The 15,603-nt window shown below is 40.9% G+C and overlaps 1 protein-coding gene across 4 annotated transcripts in view; it reads left to right on the top strand.

Moving 5' to 3' along the window:
• Window positions 1-963: 963 nt before the first annotated feature.
• Window positions 964-15,603, top strand: part of LOC135703522 (DENN domain-containing protein 1C) — a 79,684-nt gene continuing 65,044 nt past the window's right edge. For 3 of the 4 annotated variants that reach the window (XR_010517746.1, XM_065224758.1, XM_065224759.1), the window contains exons 1-2: window positions 964-1,623; window positions 12,098-12,310. Coding sequence is in view for 3 of the 4 variants with exons in the window: in XM_065224758.1 (XP_065080830.1) it covers window positions 1,607-1,623; window positions 12,098-12,310 (230 nt within the window). In the remaining variant the exon portion in view is untranslated. The remainder of the gene's footprint in view (window positions 1,624-12,097; window positions 12,311-15,603) is intronic. The other variant, XM_065224760.1, reaches the window with a different exon arrangement.

Raw genomic sequence — 15,603 nt, forward strand, 5'->3', positions numbered from 1 at the left:
GACTAGCTTGGGACCGAAGAGAGTACCAGAGCTGAGCCAAAAAGTTGAGCACGTTATTTCGGGACCTTCTAGTCTTAGAGTTACCTCTATGGTAATTTGCTGTCAATTTGGCAGTGGACTAAAGTGCTGGTCGTCCAGCAAAAATATTTTGCTGGATGGATTGCTGAACTTTCAGCTCGGAAAAATCCAGCAAAATATTGCTGATTTGTGTAGGAAAAAAATGAGTGTGTAGGAAGAGGAAAATATTTTCACCTTTCCTGCTTAATTTATCCACCGCATGTGCTTGAAACCATCATCCACGTGGAATATTTTGTTTTATGTATCGGGTTTGCAGTGATCCGGCTGGTGCTTCTATATATTTTTGATTAGATAAAATCAGATTTATTAAATTGTTCGAGCGGTTATGATCTTCCGGATTTTAATGTGTTGTTAGTTCAGCTGTAAATCAGTTCAGATCGGTACATGAAGATAATCGAAAAATAAGATCACTCCCTTTGGATATTTGCAAGTTGTGCATTAAAATGTACATTATTGTGCGTTTTGAAAATCGTCTCTATGATGTAAACAAATGGATTGGATGACATTTCCTCTCAAAATCGACTAGCGCACACTACATTGATGGTGCATGAACAGAGCCTATGGCGATTACCTGAAGTTTTGCTTCAGTCCAAGAAAAAAAATAGTTTAACAGACTTTTCAAAATTGATTCGGAAGCTCACATCCAGACACTACCGCTACTCAACGCATCTCTCACAACCAGATGGCATCGCGAGCTCCCATTCTAGTACGGCATTATTAACTGCCCATCAGCTCCCGGACTCTCGCTTCACAAAACGTCATATTTTCACTAATTTCGTTTTGTGCTGACTGTTCGTCAATCATTTTATCTTCTCTTGTCATCCCGCGTTGACATTATTTTGTCTCACATTCGTTCCTGCCCACTACCCGCAGCAGTTCGTCTCGTGTTCATCACTCTCATTCAGTTCTTCGATTCGCGACGGAACGCAGCTCGTTTTTGTATAGTAAAGTCGACGACGAGTTTGTAGTAAATCGGTACTTCTGAGGAGTTTTCTGCTGCTGTTGCTGGTGTTGTGTGTGTAGACAAATTTTTCGCACTACTGCACTCCGTACTCGTCGGTCGTCGTGCTATTTTCGCGTTTGGGGATTGAACGAGAAAAAAGATGGAAGTTCTCTAGCGATCCGTCGTCGCGGATTTTGTTGTGCGTCTCAGGTTCTGTGTTTGTGTGTCTATTTTCGAAGCTCGTGCAGAAAAGATCCTGGAATCGGTCGTGAATCTGAAGAAAAGTGATCTGGTCCTTACCATTCCGATTCCACCAGTTTTTGTGAGTGGTGATCAAAGAATCACGAAAAGAGAAAAATGCCAATAAAGGAGGGGTTCTGATGTAAAACAAAAGGCAAGAAGCTTTAAGTGGTGGAAAATCATCCCGAAAATAGTGCGACCCTTGTCCCGGATAGCAGAGAAAGGAGATTACAAATTACGCGAAGGCGCAGTGGTTTACGCCCCATTTTTTTTGTTCGCATCGTGTCCTCCCACGGAAGAAAATATTAATAATCATCAACAGAGCCAGTTATCGGAGGAAGTGTCATGAACTCCCGAATAAAGTGAGTGTTTTGGTCCATTATCCAATATATTTAGGACACCAAGCAAACAAACTACTACTGTAGACGTTGTATTGGCTAGGCTGGGTGCTTGTACTTCATGGATATTGAAGGAAGCGCTGATAAAAAAAGAATGGCATCCAGCAGCCTCCACTAGTTGGTGGATATTCCAGGGAGAGTGTAATTAAAAAAAAATGATGATGATGAATGATGTTTACGGGTGAGAGAAGAGAGAGAGGATTAGGGGGTGTGAAACGCGAACGACACAATCAGCAAAAGCAGCAGAACGACTGACTGAAAGCGAAAGACCTTGAGCAGTGTACTACGGTGGCAGTGATGCCAGTTTGATGGAATTATTCGACTAATATTATATGATTTCATAATGCTATGTTCAGACTGAGGATTTATATGGTGTAATACCCCGGACAGACTATGGCTTATATCATGTAATATAGGCTGGCTTGCAATGAGCACTCATACATCTAGTTTTCACTGGAAATCCTATATATGAGTGCTCATTGCAAGCCAGCCTATATTACATGATATAAGCCACAGTCTGTCCGGGGTATAAGGGTATCTTGATGACATTTTTCTTATAGATTCGACTTCTGTTATTTACCTTTTACGTTAGGCAAAGTGGTTCGCGCATACCTCAAGCTTATATAAACGCCTCGGTGTCTCTGGTAGAATATCGTTATTTAAAAACATATTTTTTGTGATTCATACATTAAAGTTCAATGGGCTTCTCCCCAGAACGCAATTGAATTCGTTCAAATTTGGCACAGTTGTTGAGTAGCGTAAAACGGGGTGAAGTTGATCACTACAGCGTTCAATTTTCGTGTCTCATCAATTCCTTTCTATGATATTGTTGCAAGACAATTTGTTAACTGTTTTATTTAATAGTACTTTTAAAACGTTTTCCCTAATAAACGATGCATTCTTCCGCTTTAAATTAACAATTTTGTGAAAGTGTTAACATACGCAGCTTTTAACTGCTCCTCAATATGCGATCATAAGCAGTATTTTTTCTGGTGCTGTGTTCCTTTTTATTTCTAGATAGAGCTGGAATTAAGGCGTAACAGATTTATAAACAATGATGTCTATCGACGATTTCTAGGAACTCAAGGCACGCCCACGCAATCCAACATAACCGTCGGAGAGGGGAAGTCTTCCTCTACCCGATGGTGTTGTTGATTTGCGTTGGCGAGCCTTAACTTTTTTTAGAAATCATCGAAATCAGTCATTGTTTACAAAAGCCTTTACGCCCTAATTCCAGCTCTATCTAGATTTATTTATTTATTTGTCAGCATCAACAAATCATATAATGATGGTTTAACTTAAAGTTAAAATTAAAGTCATAAGTTAAAACTACAAAACATTAAAACATGATCATTGACGATTTACAATTCTACTGAAGAATTTAAAAAAAAAACGTCTCCGAGTGTTTGTCGTGGATGGTGAAAATCGAATACTGATGAAACTTGGTTAAATACTTGCTGCGAAAAACAGAAGATAACTTTCGACGACAAATTATGCGACGTAGAGGCAGTCTTAGGATAAGGTTGTTACGAAGTGGTCGGGGTTGAACATTCAGGTCAATTTGCCTCAGGATAGCCTCGCAATCTGTCCTTCTTTGCAGGATATCGGCCACGGTTAGGGCTCTGCTTGTGTCTCTTCTAGTCCGGAAAAGTTCAAGGTCGATAATTTGACACTGGCTTTCGTAACTGGGTAATCTAAACGGATCATTCCAAAGCAATCTACGCAACGCAAAACGAAGAAAGCGACGTTGAACAGATTCAATTCTCTCTGCACCGTTGTTGTAGTTTGGGTTCCAAACCGCAAGCGTTAATCGGACAAGCGAACAATAGAGAGATTTTAGACAGTAGATATCGGTGAAATTTTTAGCTATCCTAAAAATGAAGCCTAAAGTATTTGACGCCTTATCGACAACATATCAAGACCCACATGTGAAAAGGGCATACAAGCTTTTTGTAAACAAACCTTTGTTGGCCCACTTCTCGCCAACCGAGGGTCACCCACGCAAACTAATAACATCATCAGGAAGGGAAAAGCTTCCCCTATCCAGTGACGTTGATGGTTTGCGTTAATGTCATATGGGTGGCGAGAAAAGGGCATAAGAAGGTTTGTTTACAAAAAGCTTGTATGCCCTTTTCACATGTTGTTCTTGATATGCAATGTGTTGATTGAATGAATCATGAGTCTACCACCTTGCCTCTACAAGCAAGTACAATCAATATATTGACTATTCACTGCCTGATACCAAGGTTGCAAAGACTCATTTCAGCTAAAACAATGTTTTTCTAAATTATGAAATAATTAGATGCCATGATCAAATTTTGAATTGGTAGGATACAAGAAGAGGTTGCAAAGAATGTGATTGACATATTAAACCTGTTTATTTCACTTCATCAGCGATTTTTCACAAACTCACTCACTCACTCACTCACTCACTCAGCGATCAGCAAATCGCTGATTGTGACTCATAGAAAGCAAAATTTACAGGTTTTATGTTTCCAACGCATACTTTGTAACCTCTTCTTGAAAGTTACAAGTAAAACATGCCATCATACCATCTTTTGGTTTTATTATTCCGAAAAACATTATTTTAGCTGAAATGAGTCTTTGCAACCTTGCCTGATACCGATCAAATTTTCAGCAATTCTGACTATGTTAGTCATTGTGATGATGCCTCTGTAACTGCCAATCCTGGAAACCCAGAACGCGCCGTAGAAAGCCCTATGGAAACCCCCAATCCCTCCGTCTCAGTCCTGCCATCAGCAGCCTTCGTTCATCATAGTGGTTCCGGACCTGCTGTCGGATGTAGAGAGGGGGTATTCCAACCCACTCACTATGGCGAGTATCCAATGAGACTTGATGATGGTCAGTTATTGCCTGATGTATCTGTGATTTTCAGGGAGAGCAGTCGTTCGATTCCTTGCCGCAAGCAGGACGTCGTGATCTTCTACCAAAACGCCGGTGGAATGAATTCTGATGTTGAAGAGTACCGCTTAGCTGTATCGGACCGTTGCTACGATATAATTGTCCTGTGCGAAACGTAATCGAGCCACGTTTCAAGTCAAGTCTTCGGTCCCGATTACGAGGTCTTTCGTTGCGATCGGAATCCTAACAACAGCCGTAAATCTACTAGTGGAGGTGTCCTTGTAGCTGTCCGTAGCGGGTTGGAGGCAAAGGCCATCGAGAACGATTCATGGAACTATGTGGAGCAGGTTTGGACAGCCATCAATCTGGGTGATCGCACACTATTTCTATGCGCTCTGTACATTCAACTTGATCGAGTCCGCGACTATGATTTTTGACAGTTGATGAGATATTCATTTTTGGTGACTTCAATCTGCCAGACGTTTCGTGGAGTCCATCTCATAGCGGATTCCTGTACCAAGATCCTGATAGCTCTACATTTCACGCAGGAGCTATTAACCTTCTTGACAACTACAGCGCAGCGACGCTTTCTCAAATTAACCATGTAGTTAACGAAAATGGTCGTAGTTTGGACCTCTGCTTCGTGAGCACACAGGACAGGGCTCCATCAATTTCCTCGGCTCCTTGTGCACTAACTAAGCTAGTTCCACATCACCCTCCTCTAATTGTCACTTTTAAGGACAAACTCGTGCGTGATTTCGACGACTATCCTGCTACGGTTTCTTATGACTTCCGTAAAGCTGACCACCGTAGCATCATAGATGTATTGTCTAGCATGGTATGGGAGAACAGCCTTGATCCAGATGACGTTGAGGCTGCAGCGCAAACCTTTTTACATGTCTTGGCATATATGATATGTCATTGACAGACACTACCCGAAAAGAACTCACCATAAAGTGTCTCACCCTCCCTGGCAGACGAGAGAGCTAAGTAGGTTGAAGTCAATCAAGAGAGCAGCATTGAGAAGATTTACGAAGTATCGCACGCTTCCTCTGACTACATTATGTGAGGCTGAATCACATGTACCAGCGAGTCAGTCGTGAATGCTTTTCAAGTTTCCAACGAGGCATCCAGCGCAAACTTAAGCTACACCCGAAATCCTTTTGGAACTACGTGAACGAGCAACGCAGGGAATCCGGCCTCCCATCGTCTATGGAATTCAACGGAGAAGTTGCTGCCACCGTTCAGGATATATGCCACCTTTTTCCGAAAAGTTTGCCAGTGTATTCACTAATGAGATACTAACTGACGACCATATTAACCTGGCTGCCAGGAGCATTCCAGTAAATGATCAAACGCTGGGTGCAATTTATGTTAATGCAGAAATGATTTTAAAGGCCGCGACTCTGCTCAAGTCATCCTTCAATCCTGGACCTGATGGAGTGCCATCTGTATTTTTGAAGATACATATTGCTAGCTTGTTAATTCCGCTTCTTCGCCTGTTCCGAATGTCTCTTTCCAGTGGCATATTTCCATCTTGCTGGAAATTTGCGCACATGTTTCCCGTCCAAAAAAAGGAAGGAAACGAGCTGTTGATAACTATCGAGGAATTACATCGTTAGCTAAATATTATCGGTTGTTGTTTTCGTGAGAACGTAATAGCGGAGCATTTGGTTGGGTTCACTACCCTTCTGTTTAAACTGCACCAACTAGCGAATACATTGAGCTGACGTTGAAGAAAGTTACAGTCAGCAATTGAGCAGATTCGTAGGAAGATTTTGAGGTCATCTGCATATGATAACCGATGAGCTTCGATGACCAGATGCACGTCGTTGAAGTACAGTATAAAAATCAACGGTCCCATGTGGCTTTCCTGAGGTATACCTGATGTGGCGAAGAAGCTAGCTGATCTGCAATCTCCTATGGCAACCTTTAGTTGGCGACCGGTAAGATATGATCGAAGAGAAGAAGATTACCGCATACACCAAGCCGGCCGAGTTTAGCAATCGCAATAGCATGGTTCAACTTGTCGAATGCTGCGAATAGGTCTGCATAAATAACTGAACCCGTTCCCACAGATAAAGCAGAAGATAAAGCCCAATTTCCTTGACCACTTGTCTACGACGTACGAGATGTGATGCTTGTAGCCAGTGTTGGGAAAATATCAAAAAATCAAATCTCACCAACGCCCAAGATCACGCTTGATTTTCGTAGACAAAAATCAACAAGCAAACAACTGCGGTTGATTTTGCAAGCTGTGATATCGCAGCTCGGAATATCAAGCTAACAAAACTACCCAACTGCAAATCTCACCAAACTGTGGTGAGATTGAGTTTCATGATTTTTGCTTTACACCCGAATGCAGCCGAAACTTCCATAACGGCTTGCAGCAGTCCCTTCGCGTCTGCCATCGGTGAAGATTAAAAAGAGATAGCAAACTATGCTATCTCTTTCTAAGAAAACGATGTGCAAAGGAATCATTTATGTGTCGAGTCAACTCTCAGCTTGATTTTTGCACGTTGTGAATAGTCTCGCAATATCAAAGGAGCTTGTAAAATCAATATCAAGCATAATATTTTGTTCCAATATCACGCGTGATATTGCGAGCGCATGAGAGCGGAAAAATATCAATTGATTTTTGATTTTGCCAACACTGCTTGTAGGTAAGTTGAAAGTCCAGCATCACACCTAGATCTTTTACATGCCTCACACGTTCAATAATGATGTTCCGGAGAGTATAGTGGAAAACAACTGGTTCTTTCTTTCGAGTAAAGGTGATGACTGAACCACACTGAACACTTCGTAGGATTCACCGTCATTCGGTTCAAATGACTGACAAATGCGTCAAACTGACGTTGAACAAATTGACAAACCCTGATTGAGCAGATCCGTGAGTAGATTTTGAGATCGTCTACATACGATAATCATGGATCTTCGATAACTAAATTCACGTCATTAAAGTAAAGTAAGAAGATCAACTATACCAGATGGTATTCCTGACGTAATCGGACTGGCAGTCACCATAGGTTACCACCAACTGACAATCGGCGAGACATGAGCGAAACCATCTCAAGAGATTTCCGCTAACCCCGAGTCTATCCAATTTGACGATCGCGCTGGCGTGATGTATCTCATCGAAGGCAGCAGACACGTCAGTGTAGATGACGTTTGTTTGTGACCTTTCAACCATACTTATGTCAGACACAGTAGATGGACCGGAAGAGAAGCCATGTTGATTTTCGATTAGATACTGCAGATGGGGGAGCAGAGGCTTTAAGATGACTAACTCGAATAACTTCAAAATTGCACACAACGATGTAATTCCACGATAATAATTATCCACGTCTCACGTTGAATACCCTTTTTTATACAGGGAACATACACACTTAAATTTTTTCGCCGAGATTCCAACAGCCGAGTAGTTCTGCAATTTATTTTGCTGAGGTTCAGTAAAACAATTGTCGAGACTCAGCTAACAAATATCATTTTGCTGAGATATCAGCTAACAAACAGATATTTTGCAGATGTATCAGCAAAAATAAATGCCGAGGTAATCGGCTGTTGGAGATTTTACCGAGCTAGATTAAGTGTATATGCGCAAATTTCCAGTTTGATGGAAAAATGCCACAAGAAATAGACAATCGGAACAGATATTGTAACGGTGACAGTAAGTTAGCGATATGCTTCTTCAGAAAGACTGAAGGAACACCATCCGGTCCAGGGTTGAATGAAGGCTTTAGTTTAAGTGCGGCCAGAGCTTGACCAGAGAGTGGAACGTTGTTGCTGCTAGGGTCACGTATTCGTTGGATAAGCTCTCGCTAGAGAAGACACTTGCAAACTTGTTGGAGAACAAGTGGCAGACCTCCTGTGGAGTGGAAGCGACTTCGCCGTTCAATATCATGGATGATGGTAGACCGAAACTCTCTGCGCTGCTCCTTCACGTTCTTCCAGAAAGACTTCGGGTGCGACAATTGAATTTCCTTTGAATCCTTCGCAGATAAAGGAAATCAGCATCGACGGCTGACTCGCTTGAACTAATAATAATTGAGCTTAACGTAGTGACGTTTCAGCGACATGTGCGATATTTAGTGAATTTTCTCTTGATCGAATTCAGCTTCTTCAATTCGTTCGGGAGGTGCGACGCAATCTGGTGAACGCTCTAGTCTGTCAATGACATAAGCCAAGACATGTGAAAAAAAGACAAGTTTAAGCAGTGGTTTGGACGTTATCAGAATCGAGTGTGTTTTGCCAATGAGTGCTTGACAGCACATCGGTAATGCTACGATGATCGACTTTCCGGAAATTGTAAGACACCGTAGTGGACATGTCTTCGAAATCCCGAATGTGATTGTCGTCATCAGTAATAATCACAGGAGGATGATGAGGAACTTCCTTTACGAGTGGAGAAGGAGCCGTATCCTGAGCGCTTACGAAACAAAGGTCTAAGCTACGATTTTTCTCGTTAACCACGGAATTGATTTGAGATAACGTCGCTAGGCTATAGCTGTCGAGAAGGCTAACTGATCCAGAATGGAAAGCAGAACATGCGGGGTCCGGAAAGAGAAAGCCACTGTGGGAAGGTTTCCACGAAACACCAGAAAGATTAAAGTCGCCCAGAACAACAATCTCATCGATAGGTGACGCACAATCCATTATGGTGAAAACGGATCGACAATGAGTTTCGATAAGTTCAACGAATGGGATATTCTTAATATTCCGGAGGCCAGCAAAATGCGCATGCTAGTTCTAGATCCAAACTGCAGCATCACAACGAGTGCATTAAAAGAAAAACAGTGGAGCTCTAGAATCTTTTTAACGAATTGACCACTTTTAAGGATATTCCAGATCTTTCGGACGACCGTTCCGTGGCCATCAGAGTGCACATGCTGGTCTCAAATCCAAATTCATTCATATAAAGTCTGTTCCAGTTAGTATTTGGCCGCTTCTTTTTAATTACTGCAGCGCCTGTAGATGTCGAAGCAAAAAACTATTGACAGCGTATTGATCCGGATGAATTGTTCATTTAGTAGTGAAAATTTCATCAAGATTCATATACTTGTTCAAAAGTTATCGAAGATGGAGCATGTCAGACGTGAAAAAAATCTGCACATTCACGTGCAAAATCCAACGTGGTCAGGAGGAATTATTGCAAAGTCTCAAATTTCCGAAAATCGACTGTAAATACCGTGCTTAAACGTTACCGGGGAACACTAACGTTGAACCGAAAACTACGAGCGAAGGTCATAAAGGCAGTCCAAAAGAATGCTGGGATCTCCGGTCGTGATTTGGCGAAAAGGTTCAGTGGGGCACACAGTACAGTTCGGCGAATATGTATGCGAGAAGGTTTCCGGTCGTACCATGCCAGCAAACATCCCAACAGGGCGCTGAAACAAAACCTGGTTGCCAAAAACCGTGCAAGGAAGCTGTACGAGCAAGCTCTGACCAAGTATAACGGATGTATTTTGATGGACGATGAAACTTACGTAAAAATGGACTTTGGCCAAATCCTGGATCAAAAACTTTACTTTGCTAAACGAAAGAGGGATGCTCCGGATAAATTCAAATTTGTCTTTGCAGATAAATTCGCTTGCAAGTTGATGATTTGGCAGGGCATCTGCAGTTGCGAAAAGAAAACAAAGGTTTTTATCACTGGAGCTACTATGAATGCTTTACAAGGAGAACACAATTTTGCCGTCCATTCAATCACACGAAGGTCCCGTAAAGATCTGGCCAGCTGCCATTACAGCCGCGATGTCATAGAATGGTATAAGCAGACTAATATCGATTTTATTGAAAAAAGATCAATCCATCAAATTGTCCAGATTTTCGTCCCTTTGAAAAATGTTGGGCAATTATCAAGCGCAAATTGAAGAAATGTGGCAAAACAATCAAAACACCATCTGATTTGGAAAAGTGGTGGAAAAGGATGGTAGATGAGGTTGAGAGTACTAGTTGGAAACTAACGATTTAAAATTGGCTCACTACTTGACTAGCCTATTGGTCCCAAGCAAATCTATTAACGTATTCCATTCTAGTCGAAATTCTAGTACTACACTATGTTTGTTTTGATTCGCTATGAAAGTTTGACAGATAAAATGAGGGGTTCGTGGATTTTCCTATGTTTCGAGGGGTGAATCGATTAGCTTGGGACCGAAGAGAGTACCAGAGCTGAGCCAAAAAGTTGATCACGTTTCTTCGGGACCTTCTTGTCTTAGAGTTACTTCTATGGTACTACTGTACAAGACATGATGAGAGGTATTCCGCGAAAAGTTCGAAAATTCATCCGAAAAGCTGACGAGTAATTTATGTTGTATTTAAGCTAAACAAAAATCCTACAAAATGATACCTTTAGCGTTTTTGTACGTTATTTCCCCTTGGAGAAATGACCAATTTTGAGCGGTCAAATTCAAAAAGGAACAGACTTTAGCTTCACAACAAGTGATTTAAAAAAAATCTCGGAGGTCTAGAATAATTTTTACCAAGTGACCACTTTTACGGATGTTCTGGATCTTATAATCACGATAATCACGAAGCTCTGCGATCAGTTTTAGCTTGAAGTTCGACGATAGATTTAGCAACTACCGGTGCGAAATTTTAAAACATAAATTAACAATCGTGATAGCAACGACCGGTGCGAAACCTGGTTGCTAACTAAAGTTGTCATACTAACAGCCTGAATAGCAAAGCACCAAACTTCGTAATTTTTCTAAAAAGTTTTCATATAAAATCAAATTGTCAGTTTTTGAACCAGATTCAGATACCATCATCCTGAAATATTTAAACAGAGCCCTAACAATATTACGATACTTTAAACATAATTTGCAAAAAATGAAAATATTTCGTCCCCAAAAAAAAAACTAGCATCACTGCCCGTTCAAGTTGAATGACAGGACGATTGCTGATGGGATGTGTGTACTTCGTCACTATTACTGTTGTTGTGCTCGACGCAGAAAAATGGGCTCATATACATCACAAAGCGCTACGCTGGTGCTGCTGAATGAATATGTGAAAAAAGAGTCATACAGATGGAAAAAACCAGAACCAGCATCCCGCGTTGTTGTAGAGCAGCACAGCGGAATCGTGAGATGGGAAGGAAGCAAAAACCAAACCAGCTGAGAGCGTACTCATATACACAGAAACTGGTCGTTGAGGTGGTAGTAGTACACACTACTAAATAGGTTTTTGCTACCCCTCCCAACCATTTACCACCCTCTCTGATCGCTTTCTCTCAGTGCCTCGACGAATTCCCAAACCTCCCTCGCTTTACAAAAGAAGTTGTATGATGGGGAGAAGCAAAAATAAGGTGTGCCCTGGAGATATCCGCTCAGCTATATAGCTACAGCCTCCTTTTGGCCTCCGTTTTTCTCGGGTGATAAACTGGAAGAAAAGCCCAAACGAACGGTCTACGGTCGGTGTGGGTGGGAAGGGAAATCGATTTTGCTTCGCTGAGCTGGGCTCTATACTACTGAACTGACTGACTGACTGGTTGTCGGGGAGGGGCGAGGGAGGCTGCGGAGCCTTCCTCAACGTGACACAAATTGGAACTAACAAGAATTTTCTCCCTTTCCGAACGCAGGGAGGATGTCACCCGACTGTTTGAGTACTGGTGCGAGATTGCTCCTGGGGCTGCGGCGACGACGGCGTCCTCTCCAGCCTCGGCGAGCCCATCGTCAAATAATGGGGACAGCAAGCATCCGGGATACATCGTGCACAGCTTCCCGGAGTCGTTCAAGGATGCCAAGGTGATTGCCGATATTCCGGCGTTTGCGTTTCCATGCGCCTTCGAGAGGTAAGTTTATTTTGGATCTGGTTTTTTTTTTCCACTGGAAATTGTCACATAAACGGAAGTTGCACCGCTGTAAATGGCAAGGAATGCGCGTAGGAACGGTAGAACGGAGATTTCCAGTCGAAGATAACGCTCATACAATGCGGGTAATTTTAATTTATGATGTCATCATGTGTTTACTGGAAATCAGTGCACCGCACGTTTCACATTGTAGTGCCAATTGTGTCGCGTGAACCGCGTTTCAATGTAAAGAAGCGTTGATTCGATTCTAATGGGTCACCTTTACATACATATTTATTAGGGCAAGCTTGTGCTCCGATCCGCTCCGGTGTTGGTTAATGGTATCAAAGGTATCTATCTTTGATATTAAACATATGTAGAGGTAGAGGCACTCGTTCAGTTACTTCTTATCTAAATGGCTATCAATCAATAAGTTTGTATGCTCTACTCGTTGCAAATGCTTCTCAGCTTATGGGATAGGTATCGAGTTGTTCAATACAGAATATTTAGCGGTAAATCCCTCCAATCAATTTTCGCTACCAATTTAGCAATAAACTAATAAATATTGCATTTTGAAAAATAAAATGTGTGCGTTTTGTGGACGCACATCCATCATTTTGCATAAAAGAACGGGGCGTTTCAGTGGTCGAAAAATAGTGATTTCCTTTTCACAGATTTCAGAATTCATTACCAAGCACTGAAACAACCGGACGGCAGGGATCTTTAGGAAAAGATCGATCTTGGCGGATCGATTTTATTTATGACAGGGCTGATAGCAGGTCAATTTTTATCTTCAAGTCATTCACCAGCAAATCACTTTTTTTCACCAAAAAGCCACTAAAGTAACTTTTTTACGCCTCACATCAAATCACAGCTTGATTTGGTAACAAATTTGTGTTAGGAACATTAATTAAAAATCAATGTGTAAAGTCTCAGTCCGCATCGGGCTCTCTTGCCTTGCGGATCTATTTGCTTTTGGCTGAAGGAAGTGTTACTGCTACCTAAAGCTACATGAAATTTAAACAACACTTTTCAGTGTTCAATATATCTGTAAAGTTGCTACCTTGTTCGACTTTTATTCCTCTTCAATCCTTGTTTGGAACCTACCCGAGGTAATCCTGCTTGGATATCGATTTTCTCTTCGATTATTCAGGTTCTCACAGTTATCTGCTTATAAGTCGATTTGAAGTTTTACTGCCACCATAGCGCCTAAACGCAAAAGAAAAGGGCAATCTCTTGATCCCCCTTCTGATGAAATTAATTTGAGCAATCCATTTGATTTGCTCACGGATGATGAGAATGATCTATCATCCAGGAAAAAATCTAGTAAACTTTCCCGGCTTAATGCCAAGAAGGAAAAGATTCCCCCTATTGTGATAAGTCTTCGCATGGAACTTTTGAACTTCATGAAAGTTAAGTTTTCACTACAAATTGGACGTCGGGGTGAATGCCATGTATTGGCTGACGGATTCAAATGTCTTCTCAAGTATCTTACTGAGAAGCAGCACAAATTTTTTACTTACGAAACCAAAACGGCAGCCCTAAGTTTGCACCTTTAGGATTGATAAAACGATCCATAAAATATTGAAAACCGTTCCATTAAAAACATCCAAATGATCCATAAAACATCGGAGAAAATCCCTAAAAAAGTGTGGATGATCCATAAAAAATATCAATATTATCATTATTTTATGTGAAATTTAGCAACACAATTGTAAAAATGTACCACTAAATTTCTAAATAATGAGCATTGGAATTGTACGAATTACCCATAAACATATTGTAATTGATCCATAAAACATTCAGCAATGAACCTTAAACTAAAGAAAGTGATCCATAAAAAATCAAGTTTGCACACTTAAAAATATAGGCATGATCCATAAATTAGACGTATATTATTCATGTTTAGGACACTTTTTTTTTAAATTTTGATCCATATACCTTGAAAAATTGCTCCACTGCTTATCTACTTAGATTTACTGTCCTGCCCGTGTATTTATGGTAGATGTGCGAAGCGATGGGCAAGCGTCTAGAATTAGCTTCCAAAAGAAGATTCTATAATAATATTCTTAAGAAGCTTCCTATGGAACCTTCATTTAGAAACTTAGAAGCTTTAATATTCTAGACGCTCGCCCATCGTTCTGCTCTTCTGACAAAAAAAAAAAAAAAAATCACGGACAGAACAGTAAACCTGAGTAGCTACGCAGTAATGTAGCAATTTTCCAAGGTTTATTGATCAAATTAAAAAACATATGTATATAGACCGAGGGGAGCGACTGAGTAGATAGAAAGAAGATTGATGACCATTCTGAAGATTTCCTGTAAAAAGATGAGGCGCGATGCAAGTAGATGCGAGAAATGAAAGAATATTTTTCGAAGATTGATTCGCTAGTGGTAGATCTGTTGAGCATCTAGAATTGAGATTTGGATGTGTCGCCCCCCTCGATATAGATTATAATTGGAACACATTTATTTTTCATTTTTTCTTTAGAAGATTATTATAGAAGCTTCTTTTGGAAACTAATTCTAGATGCTTGACCATCGCTCCGCACATCTGCCTAAAAACACGGCAGGACAGTAAATCTAAGTAGTTAAGCAGTAATGGAGCAATTTTTCATGGTTTATGAATCAAAATTAATAATGCAGTGTTCAAAACGTGAATAATATACGTCTAATTTATGGATCATGGCTGTTCGGAATATCGGGATAACCCTGTACCGCCAAACCCAGTGACAACCCTGTGGGAGATTCAGAGAGCTACGGTAACGGTCGCTGTCAGAAATGACAGACGTCAGGTTTGGTTCAACGGAACTGTGAACTCACAGTTCCGTTGAACCAAACCTTAGATAGGTCGGAGTATGAACGAGAAAAAAAAAGAGGAAAAGAAGATACTATTCCAAACCATCTAAAAAACGTTTTACAGCTAAATTATTTTAATTGCCTAAATTTATTAACATACCTATCGTTTAATTAAATTGTAGTTATTTGTAGTGAACTAGCTACCAACAATCAATACGAAACTAACGATTTTAAATTGGCTCACTACTTGACTTGCCTATTGGTCCCAAGCAAATCGATTAACGTACCCCATTCTAGTCAAAATTCTAGTACTACACTATGTTTGTTTTGATTCGCTATGAAAGTTTGACAGGTAAAATGAGGGGTTCGTGGATTTTCTCGTGTTTTATAGGGGTGCATCGATAAGCTTGGGACCGAAGATAGTACCAGAGCTTAGTCAAAAAGTTGAGCACATTTCTTCGGGACCTTCTGGTCTTAAAGTTACCTCTATGTAGCTA

Source organism: Ochlerotatus camptorhynchus, unplaced genomic scaffold (assembly GCF_037179485.1).
Source record: "Ochlerotatus camptorhynchus isolate MF236.1 unplaced genomic scaffold, CSIRO-AGI_Acam_v1.1 ptg000215l, whole genome shotgun sequence".
Taxonomy (NCBI): domain Eukaryota; kingdom Metazoa; phylum Arthropoda; class Insecta; order Diptera; family Culicidae; genus Ochlerotatus; species Ochlerotatus camptorhynchus.